At 34.2% G+C, this 12,243-nt stretch overlaps 1 protein-coding gene across 4 annotated transcripts in view; it reads left to right on the top strand.

Annotated features, from left to right (window-relative positions):
• The window catches only part of LOC115220694 (casein kinase II subunit alpha), a 106,548-nt gene that overhangs the window by 91,244 nt on the left and 3,061 nt on the right, over window positions 1-12,243 (top strand). For 2 of the 4 annotated variants that reach the window (XM_029790825.2, XM_029790826.2), the window contains exons 10-12: window positions 256-309; window positions 8,406-8,554; window positions 11,678-11,764. In XM_029790825.2, coding sequence (XP_029646685.1) covers window positions 256-309; window positions 8,406-8,554; window positions 11,678-11,764 — 290 coding nt within the window. The remainder of the gene's footprint in view (window positions 1-255; window positions 310-8,405; window positions 8,555-11,677; window positions 11,765-12,243) is intronic. The other 2 variants (XM_029790827.2, XM_029790828.2) reach the window with 1 other exon arrangement.

Genomic DNA, 12,243 nt, shown 5'->3' with positions numbered 1-12,243 from the left:
CAGAAAATCTAATTCTTGTTTACCATGAATTTAGTTCTTTGGTTGAATAAAAGAAATCTGAGGTTCACATTTCAGAATATGTAAAAAAAAAAAAAAAACCAAAAACAAAACGTATCAAAAGAAAACTAATTTTCAAAATTGAGGATTTGATACCTGCTTGATTATATTAAGTCTCCAATTAAGCACTTCCATATTATTGCAATTAGATTCAAATAATTGCTGCCACTTTTTTTCGTTTCTTTTTCTTATTTCTAGGCTTGTGCAAAGAGGCCAAGGTGTTCAAGTTCAAGTCTACATTAGCCTTGAACTGTAACTATTCTAAATTTCCTCTAAATTTCTGTTTTAGTGAGTCTTGAATGTTTAGATAGGGACACTACCTAATAATAAATCAATTTAATTACCTGATTAAACACACAAATTTCAGTTTAGTAACCCCGTTTCATCTATTAAAGTTTCGGCATAGCTCTGCATTCTGCTCCACACCATTCACACTACTTTTTTTCTTCTTTTTCTTTATTTGATATTAGTTGTTGGCTGGGTACTTTAATAGCTTTTAATAATTTACATGTATTAGGCTGTCCCACATGAAAGGAATAAGTAAAATATTTACAATCATTATTTATTAATCAAAATAGGTTTCATTTGCTTCAATGTCACCTTGGAAAACTTTATATTTCCTTCTCTGAAAAAAATTGTCTTTTGAAGCTATGAATTGTTCAAATATTATCATTACTTAATTGTTTGCATACTTTTTCCCAAGGGAGCAAAATAAATGAAAGCCTATTGGCTATAAGTCTGGTAAATATAAGGATAATCCAATATTACTGTAAGTTCGCTTTGGTCTGGTTTGTGATGTGGGGTGTCTGGCCTTGCCATGCAAAAGTCCCTTGTCTGATTGTGCCAGATGTTTACTGGTGAATTTGGAATACATTTCCTCTGTTTGCTGGCAGTTAGTAGGATTGCGGAAACAAATAATGGATGCTTCCTTAATGATATCACCAAATAGTGACCATAACCTTTTGGTGATATAAAAAGTTTTGACACATGTCCAAGCAACTCTTCAGGATCCAGCCATGGCATAGAGCTTTTACTGTTGTCATTAAGGATTTATTTTGTTTTAAATTTTTAATCACAGGTGATTATTCTTTTTGAAAATGGTTCCCTGTTGTTTTGTACAAGAAGAAAGGAACAGATTGTCAAACAATCTTGTTTGCAGTGCTTAATTCCTGTGGAACAAATTTGTCCAGTTTTTTCACTTTACTGCTCATTGCAAGATGACATCCTACAGATGGTTTTGAAGCCTTTAAATTATTGGCAAGCGCTCAATCAGTAATTCCTAGGATTAGCATTCACAGCTTGTTTCATTGTATTATCATTGACCACCAGTGGGTGGAGTCTATGGGGCTTGTTATTCAAGTGCTTGTCTCCAGCTCAAGAAATGTATAGAACCATTTTGTTCATGTTGTTGAGATGCATTTTTACTGAGTTTTAAGTTCATACAAAATCAAAAACCAGACTTCTTTTACAGATAGCATCTGCAAAAGCAAGGCAAAAATTTTGAAACCCTCATATAATCAGCAATGAATTTAAGATTTTCTAAAATTGATGTCAGCAAATAATATAGAAAAATGCATAGCAAGAGTTGATGCTTTAAAATTTAGCAGACATGCATTCATGAAAACAAATTTTAAAGAGTAACCACTTCATGTGGGGCAACCTAAATAGTTAATTAATTACCTATTTTTTAAAAACAAAACAAAAACAGATGGCAATGAAAATTAAACATTTTCTAATCTAACATGATATGAATATTCTTCTTGTCTCTTGTGTTCACATGTCTTCTCTTCCGTTATAAATTTAGTGATTGAGGATTTTTAGTATCTTGTAAAAATGTTGAAGTCTGGTTGGTTTCTATGGCAATTGGTAGTGAAATGGGTTAAGTAATTAAAGTAGAAATAAAATTTTAAGTATTTACAACTTTTATAATTGTTGCTCTCTCTCTCTCACATTATTCTGGAACAAAAGAATTTTTGTATCAAGTCATTAAGAATGCAATGTCTGATTTTGAACTGAAAGTTTATTTTACTTTATCTCAACAAAAATCAATGCAGTTAATCAAAGTATGTCCCTAAATTATCAGCATAATTTTGTCATTTTATTGGTAGCATATTTCTGCTGGCAGTGAAGAATTCTTGACAGTAAGAGACAATGAAAACCACAAAAAGGCTGTTTTTGCATCATCTTCAGATTTGAAGTTTTTCCTTTGCAAAAAGTTGTCTAATGCCTGGAAAATGTGAGAGTCAGTTGGTGCAAGGTCTACTGAATATGGTGGATGACATTCCAAGTTCAATTCCTGTAACTTGAGTAGCATAGTTTGTGCAACTTGTGGTCAAGCATTGTCTTGCAAGGGAATTGGCCTGTCTCTATTGACCAATCTTGGTTGTTTAATTGCGCGTTCACTCATCATTTCATCCAACTGGTTGATGTATACATCCACTGTAATTGACTGACCAGGTCTCATGAAGCTGTAGTGGACGACACCAGCACTGGACCACCAAACAGACACCGTTAGCTTTTTTGTTTTTTTGGTGAATATTCTTTTTGGATTGTGTTTTGGCACTTCGTCTTTATCCAGCTGCTGTGCACAACACTTGCTATTGTTGAAAGGAATCCATTTTTCATCATGTATAACATTACAATGCAAAAATGGTTTGCTTTTATGCCATGACGGCAAAGAACAGCAAGTTTCAAGATAACATGTCATTTGAGACTCATTCAGTTTGTGTGGTACCTACTTGTCCAGCTTCTTTACTCTGCCGGTTTATTTCAGATGGTCCAACACAGTTGGAATCAAAACATCAAACCTTGCATAGTAACTCTGCATAGTTTTAGATGTATCCGTTTCCACTACAGTTTCCACCTCATCATTATCCACCTTCGTCTCAGGGCTACCACGGGGCTGATTTTTAAGAATAAAGTCACCAGACTGGAACTTCTTGAACCATCGACATACAGTGCGCTCATTCGCAACATCTTCACCCAACACCTCATTGAAGTTTGGTCCCACAACGGAACTCATATTCATAAACAACACAAATTTTTTATCTATCCATAGGTTCCCAAAAATTGATTTACAAGAGAAAACTCACCATGAATTGCATTTCAAAAAATGATGATGTAGCTCTTTAATGTTGTAAAACAAAGAATTGTCAGAATAAAAGATTAATGACTGTCAAACTTGGGGCTTAAGAAAATCTGACATTTCATTCTTAATGACCTGATAATATAAAATCTTGGATTGTGTTGTGATTATTTATTTACAAGTATTTTCTCATAGTTACATTTCCTGGTTTGGTTAACTTGCCTTCGTCTCACTAATTCATTCAATTTCTTAAATATTCCTAAGTTTCCTTTTTTATAATGACTTATATATCCAGATTTACATTTTGAAGCTCCATTGATTTTGCTTGTAAATGATGGTACCCTCTTGTGGTTTACAATCAAACCACCTGCTGGTTGTTCTGCTTAAAATGTACTTCATATAAAGAGAGCGTATTTACACTTAAGCTTTTGGTATTTGAATTTCATTTTTCCATATTTGTGAGAAAATTGGCTGATTTTGCAAAAACAAAAAACCCTCGGTTGCTCTTCCTCCCACGTTGAATGTAATTCATTGGAGTCAATTTTCTATGGCTGGATACCTACCTGTTGCTGACCTTCGTCTGTTTCCAAGTAAGGTAATACCCCCACCCCCTCCCAGGCCAGACATGTCTTTGTGAAAGATTAAAGATGGATACCACTTGCAGGATGGTGGCACTTGATTGCAACTATCATGCAGGGTCAAGGCAAGGAAACAGTTACAAACACACACACAGACAGAGACACACACATTCTGTTTATCAAATCCACCTACAAGGTTGGCCCAGGGTTATAAGACAGGGCACTTGCCCAAGATGACACTCAGTAGGGCTGAATGTGGAACCATGTGACTGGGAAGCAAATTTCTTGTTCCCCCCCACCCCGTACACACGTGGGGTGGGGTGGGGTCGATTTCAACTAATGACTGAGACCAATAGCTCGGTGCTTCATCCACGGTTACCATGGGCTTTTCAGTTGTTTCCTATAAACATGAAGGAAGATGTTATTACTTTTCCCAGAAGTGTTAAGGGTAAAAGGAATTTAGTTTGCAAATGGAAATCAAAATCAGTTTGCAAATGGAAATGAGGGGAATGTTATTTACTGTCTTAATCAGTTGTGCCTTGATCTAGTTGTATCTAGATTCCAATTTTGAAATTGTGTGAATGGATAAGTGGGCCTAACACTTGTCTTTTCTATTGAGTTGTATCCATTTTATTTTTTAATACAAAACATAGAAATTATGCTAAGTATTCTCATTGTCTCTCCCCTCCCATTTAGTAATTTAGTTTTATAGACTTGGAATAGTCAGACAATTAATTTCAGTTTTTAAGTCATTCTCTTTGTGGAATAATATGCCCTCCTTCCATCTCTCTCTCTCCCTCCATAACTTTTAGAAAAATAAATTTGATGGGGTTGTTGTGAAGTTTTTTTTTTACTATATCACTGATATAAGTGCATCAAGCAAAATGTCTAGTTCATAATGAATTATTGCTGACAAGGTTTCATAAAATATTTAGTGTGTGTTTATTAATAATCAGCAAAATTTCGTGTGACTCAGGGGCCAAGACACTTGTGTATTGGCACAAAACTCTCAATCCTTGAAAACAGTCTGTCATTTCTGCTGAAGATGTCATTGGTTAAAATTAGTGTAATCGTGGAAAATCATTTTAGTAATTTGCATTTTGTCGCCATTAGCTTTATAAATCTAACACCCTACATATTCTACAGAGTGGAATACAAGCAATTTTGTGATTTCACTTAACAGTTGTTTGTCTGTTTTTGTGCAGATATTTTTTATAAAAAATGAGAGAGAAAGAGAAGCCCATCATTTTGTCTGGTTGGATAATTTATCCAGTTTTTGTTTCAAAAGCATTTTAGGTTAGAACTCGGAAGTTTTTGTAGCTCAATAGTGATAATGTTTTCTCAAAGGTTTAGAAATTTCCATTGAGATATCTTTCTGCTATTTAGCAAGAATAAGAACTAACAGACATTAAAAATCACTTTAAATCTTTAATTGGTAGTGTCCAGCATGAAATTTTTTATTCATTCCTTGCTGGAACAAAAATTGTTTTTGAATTAGGAATGTTAAAGAAATGATTCCATAAATTTTATTTATTTATTCATTTTTGTTAATCTTTAATACTTTTCACATCTGCACTTGGCCCTTTCTTTTCAAGACCTGCATATTTAAAAATATCTTTGTTAATGTCAATGCTTCAGTGTTCTTGAATGTTTGTAGTCAATTAATTTTTCTTGCTTTTAATTGTAATCTCTTGTACAAATTCCATCTAACAGCTGTCAACATTTTGCACAGATTCTTATTTGGTCCTTGATTTTACTCCTGTTTCCTCATCATTTTTGCCCTAAGGATATATTGCTATGATGCAGTTGCATGGCTTTATATGCAGTTTTTATTTCTTCATTTCTTATGTTGACTTTCTACCAACCTGTTAAAGAAAATGAAAAGCTATATCATGATCCAATTTTTCAATTGATTTAGCTAAATACGAGCCACATAATTTCTTAATCTGAATGAATTTTATTACTTGTAATATGATGGCTAATCAAACTGTGTGCTTGTTACATTCCACAAGAAAGACTTCTTTAACATTTGTCTCTCTTTTAATACAGTTGTTTTAAGAAACTTGATTATCTTTGGTGACCAATTTGAGCAATTACTTTTATTACTTTCTCATAAGGTGAAAATAGTGTATGGAATATACCTCAATGGAATTTGAACACGGCTGTTTATAAGCACAGATGGTTTTAATGTTGTTGTTTTCTCTTTTTGTTGCTTGTGAAGTTGAGTGCTTTATGGAATTGTAAAGCTTCAAGAAAAAACCTGATTGTATCCCCTTCATTAATTTCGAGCTTTTGAAGTGGCTAAATTCTTGATAACACTGTTAGCTATTTCTAGATATAATTGGATTAGTAAAATGTTCTGTTGCAATTAGCTCAAATATTTTAGAAAGCTAGTCAGTTACAATGTACGTTTTGAATGTTGTAGATATGGCTGAGTAAACCTATCTAACTTGTATATGTTATATATTTAGACTTTAAGAGAATGTTTCCTTGGTTGGTCTTATTGTTTATAAGTTTACTGATTTGTTCATTTTGATATTTTTCATCTTTGAAACTTATTTGGTTGTAAAGCAAATCTAGTTTGGATCAAAATCTCCTTTTCTCTTCTAATTGTTAGCTGAGACATGGAAATTAGTCTTGTAGATTACTGAGTTAATTTGAGCATTCAAACCCGTTTACTGGCAATAATTAGCTTCACTCTCTTGTTCTTGTGAAAAGTGTCTTTGCATAATTGTGATCATCATTAGAGAAAATATTGTACTCTCCAGATTATTATAGCAAATATGAAATTTGACATATTTTGTATATTTTGTTGGGAAGTTTACGGTGACTGGTATTTTCTCTTCTACAATATAGAGCTGAACTGTACTGGCATGCAGTTTTCTTTTAATTATTATTATTTTTTTTTATATATATATAAAATAACTCCCACTTTTTCCAAGTAAGGTTATTATATAATGGATTTTATTTTTCATTTATCCGGGTATCTGTAATTATCTATTTCTTGCTATCATTACATTGAATTTTGGTTTCAGAATTTTGTTTGGTTTTTGTAATTCTCATTTTACTTAAGAGTAGCAATCCTCTTTTTCATAACCAGCTCAGCATTCATTCAACCGGTTTTTGATGATCATATTTGAAATTAAAGCTATTGTCTAAGAAAAGCTTCAAACCTTGTTACTAAAAGGTGTGTTTCCCACATCTCTTCATACTGCAGCCTTTGTAATCCTGCTTGGGCCGAATAAAAATTAGCTGCTTACATCATGGGATGGCCCTGTGGATGCCTGTTAGTTTTTTTTCCCCCCCTTCCTTAAATTTCAATTTTTAAATGCTTTAAAAACAATGTTAGCTATGTAATTACTATACCTAATTATCAGTACTAAATTGACATAATGGAAATTTTCTTAAATATTGACCTAATCTTTAGTTTTCATCCGTTCAATCTCCAATCACCCTTTAAGTACTTTCTAAAGGAAATGTATTTATTGAAGAGTGGGTGGGGCGGGGCACACCCTGAAGATGATTTGAAATTGGACAGATCAAAACAAAGTTTTACCTGAAAACATGGAAAATGAAATTTGAAAAAATAAAAAAAAATAAAAGTAAATAAAAGGAAGAAATGAAAAATCACATTTTGTTCCAAAAATTTACACCTGTATTGATTGGCATATCATGGGAAACAAGTTTTAATAAGGGACCTTACACACACACACACACACTGTGTTGCTTGAAAGTTTTCCACTCTTCATTTGTAGCTTTCTTTGCTTTGTGGTTTTTGTTTGGGGTGGGGTGGGGGGAAAAACTGGTAGTTATTTTGTATCTTTGCACCAGATTTTTTAATTTCAATGTTATTAACAAGTTGCCTTAAATGGATCATAATGTTTAGTTTTGAGTAAACCAAGATGTCTTAAGTAAATCAACTGTAGCTTCAATAATTTGAATATTTAATTCTTTATCATACATTACACTTAAACTTTTTATTTTTGTAAAATTATTTTATTTCCAGACCATTATTATTCCATAATTTTAACATCTTTCCAAGAAAAGTGGAATTGTTGCTGGGAGATTGATGCTGTCGATTTAGTTTAGTTATAGGATGGAATGTTTGGGACATGTAAACTTTGAGTATATTTTTGAGAGTAATTTGTTCACTGAAAAATGATGACAGTTAAATAAAAAAATGTTTGCTATAAATCAATCTAGGCATGTCTTTAATAATGAAGTAATGAAGGTGATATTGGCAGTAACTGTTTGAAAGTAAACAGAGAGTGTTACTTTGTTTTTAATGAGTTTTTTTTTCTCTTCAGATATTTGATCCTCCAGTGTCTATATTGGGATGGGGAGCTATAATCGTTTGTGTTCTAACTCTGCAACTGTAGATCATCTATATGGTTGGTCAAATTCAGTCTATTAAAAAACGAGCACCTGGTGTAATTAGATCTTAGTCGTTGACTGGTTTTCTTGCCAGTCAAATATTACTAGGTCCATGATAAGGTTTGAGGTTCCAAAACCTTATTTTGAAGAATTTTGCTTTGATAAAATTTTGAAGTGGGGTAGATTTTTTTTTTTACATAAGAATACTTTTTAGATGTATTTTCATTATTTTTATACAATTCAACTCTCTGATAGATTTTGGTTAATCTTTTCCCATTTCATTCTTTATATGTACTTTGTTCTTTTCTTAGACATTCAAAAAAGCGATGGGAAAGATTTGTACATGGTGACAATCAACATTTGGTTAGCCCTGAAGCTTTAGATTTCTTGGATAAACTTCTTCGATATGATCACCAAGAAAGGTTAACAGCAAGAGAAGCTATGGAACACCCTTACTTCTGTGAGAATTACATTTATTTATTAATTTCAGCATTTTCATAACACATATAGGTTGGAAAATGTGTAGTATTTAAATGTATTTAGTTTTGCTACAACACTCAACATTTGCAATTGATTAATGACACCAAAGCTGCAATTAGAAGATGAATTATTGGCTTTGTTGTTAAAGAGACATTTGAAGCAGATGCAAGACTGAAATTGTAGAAACTGAAAGATTCCTTGGTCGTATGTAACTTAAAAGAAACATTGAGTGATGTATATTATAAGGAAAAAGATCCTTAAAGAATATGTCTGTGAGTTTCTGAGATGTCTGTTGCAAAGCACAGTTGCTTAGAATGGGACCATAGACAGAACCTTAAATCAAAGACACTGGAATTGAGGGTATGGAAGAAAGATGTGTGAAGAACAATGTCAGATCGCTAGAAGAGAAGCTTGCTGTCAAGTGTACTTACAAAGTTGAGAAACTGAAAATAAGGCAGTTCTATGAAGAATTCTGTATATTATTTACATTAGACGGATATTTGTCCTCATCTTGTTTGTTGTTAACAGTGTTTTGGCTGATATACCCTCTGGGCATATGGTGTAGTGGTTAAGAGTGCTGGTTACTAACCCCAAGATTCCGAGTTCAATTCCAGGCAGTGACAATAATAATAATAATAATAATAATAATAATATCAAAAAAATACTTTAGGAATGAGAACCTAGGTTCGAAATTTCCCCAAGACACCTGATGAAGGCTGGAGAGTGTATCAGCCAAAATGTTGTGTTAACAACAAACAAGATAGGGACAAATATATATTATGTGAAAATAAGACATTTGCCTATGTTCTGCAACACAAGGATCAAAGATGTGGTGTTTTCTGGCTTGCTGAGCAGTGTGTCACTGTCAATCTAGACAGCAAATGTAGCATGCAATGATGGTGGGACATTTGTCTTATTTTGATGCAGAGATGTGAGAGGTGTGGAATGTGATCACAAAAGCTTACTGAATGAGGGGAATGTGTAAGAGACAAGAGTAATTCAAATAGACACAGCTCAGGACTCAACTAAGCTGACAGCTATACTGTTGGGAGAGTCAAAAGACTATGGGGGCAGGGAAAACAATTAAACGAACAGGAATAGTTGCTGTGATACCAAAAGTACTGGTTGAAAGACCTGCTCGTTTCAGTCAGGTAGTAGGAAGTGTCGTCCATTGTAACTAGCATAGTAATAATGCCTTTGTCGATTATTACAAAGGTAAAGAAGATTCTCTAGAAAGATGCAACTGGAAAGTGGAGAGTCATCAAGTTGAATAAGTTACTGAAAGTGGATTAGGAAGATCTTAGGCAAGATGCATTTCAGGTTTGTTCCAGGGTGAAGCCTTGCTAGTGCTGCTGCCTTAGTGAGACCACTACAGGAGAAGTTCCTAGTTTAGAATAAACTACTGTATGTGGCATTTGCTGACCTGGAGAAGTCCTTTCACAAGGTTCCATGCTCTGTAGTCTTATGGTTGCTAAGAAAATTGAATGTAGATGAATGATTTGTGAAAATCATGTTCAGGGATTGCTGTTGGCAATAAATTTGGTAATGGGTTTACCATGTGGGTAAGTGTCCCTTAGGGCTTGGTTCTTCGTCCTCTCGGGTCTCAGCAGTTGTCATAGTGGAAGCAGTCAGAGAATTAAAGTAGAGGTCCAAACATATAAGCAATGCCTAGAATTAAGAGGTTTTAGAATGAAACTTTGAATGTAAACCAAGTATGTGTGTCTGTGCTAGAGATGCAGTGGGATCATAGACATCTGACAGAAGTAGCAAATGCATAGATATTAGCATTAACAGCATCCATGCAATGAATTCTTCAACTGTCCAGAAGATTCCCTGAAGTAATCAACTGCTTCCATTAGCTAAGTGACCTAATGTGCTATGGAGGTAGGTGTTTTTAAAGCATACTAACCAGAGTAAGAATGAGGTGGAGAAAGATCTTTGCAAGCAAAGTGCAGATTGCATGAGGTTTGTCTATGGAATACTGTATTGCATGATAGTGAAACATGAGCAGTGAGTGCAGATGATGCTTAAAATTTAGAAAGAAATGAAGTGAATATGTACCACTGGATGTGTATGGTAATGTGTGTATGTGTGTGTGTGTGTGTGTGTGTGAGAGAGAGAGAGAGATTGACAAAGCAAAATGAGTAAGAGAAAAGATTAGGTAAGGAGGAATTGACTGTTGTGAGTAAAGAGAGAGAGAGAGAGAGAGAGAGAGGACTGCTCGAGTAGGGAGAGTTGGGTAAAGAAATGTTTGGCAACAGGAGTTGACTGATTTTGCAGAAGAGGAAGATAGTGAAAGAAGTGGGTAGGGCTGGTGTCGGGATACTTAAACTTAGGGAGGAGATACTCCAAGAAGACCCGTACTCCACAATAGAAGTGTGAAGATCAATCCTCCTGGTGAAGAGGATTGGTCTACAAGAGGCCTGTGCTGGAAAACAAACAAACAAGTGGTTGGTATTAGGAAGAGCATCTAGCCATAGAAATCTTGTGGAGTCAGACAACTGGAGCCTGGGTGCGGCTCCCCAGCTTGCCAGCTCTGGTGAAACTGTCCAACCCATGCCAGCATGAACAACTGAATGGTGATAAGCAATTGCTACATGTAGTGAGTTGCTGTGCTGTAGAAGACTTGTTCAGTTCATATATGCATGGGGGTGGGAACTATGTAAGTTTTTAAAAATGACAACCTCCACCATATCAAATAATAACTGATTTTTGCTGGTACTTATCAGTTATTTCCAATGTGAACATTGAGCTACGAGGAACAGTTTGTCATAAATAGTTCATATGTTATTTGATTCTGGGTGTTAATAAAACTTTTATTGGCTGTTTTACATCATCACAAGTTGTATTTGAATCACTTCATTTAATTGGTTGTATATCAATGAAATGCTGTGGAGACAAGACATATATATTGAAGTGGTTTGAATGTGTGTTTGAGTACATTGAGATATAGTGACAGCAAGTTTGCTTCCAAAAGTACCTCTACCTCACATTGTTTGTATCACGGTGTATTTTTAGGTCTCTGTGAATGAGAAACCAACTAATGAATTGTTTTTTAAATGTGCTGTTTCTCTTTTAATTTTCAACAAACTTCTTTTCACAGATCCCATTGTTAAAGAACAGGGGAGGACGTCCTCAATGTCTGGTCATACATCTCCTACGCCTATCAATAACTCATCACAAATAGGAGGTAACTATAAACTTCTTGCTTGACCCTTGAAATGTTTGATCCTTAGAAGATGCATTTAGTTCTATGATTGAAAGACCTAACACTCACTCTGCTTTGAGAAACATCAAGTTGAAATTGTTTGTTTGAATACTTCCATCCTTAATTCACATAGGAATGTCTAGTTAAAACAAGATTACTATTGCATAATCTATAATTGTGTACAGTTCTATATTTAAGAGATGAGGAATTATCTACATTATTTGCATTTGACAGGTATTTGTCTTCATCTTGTTTGTTGTTAACACAACATTTCGGCTGATATATCCTCCAGCCTTCATCGGGTGTCTTGGGGAAATTTCGAACCGGGGTTCACATTCCTAATGTATTTTTAATAGGGGTTAAGAGCACGGGCTACTAACCCCAAGGTTCCGAGTTCGATTCCAGGCAGTGACCTGAATAATAATAATAATAATAATAATAATGATAATATTGAAAAATAC

This window comes from Octopus sinensis, linkage group LG17 (genome assembly GCF_006345805.1).
Source record: "Octopus sinensis linkage group LG17, ASM634580v1, whole genome shotgun sequence".
NCBI classification, from domain to species: Eukaryota; Metazoa; Mollusca; class Cephalopoda; order Octopoda; family Octopodidae; genus Octopus; species Octopus sinensis.
Note: the sequence above shows the minus strand (reverse complement) of the source record. Positions and strands in the feature narration are given on the sequence as shown.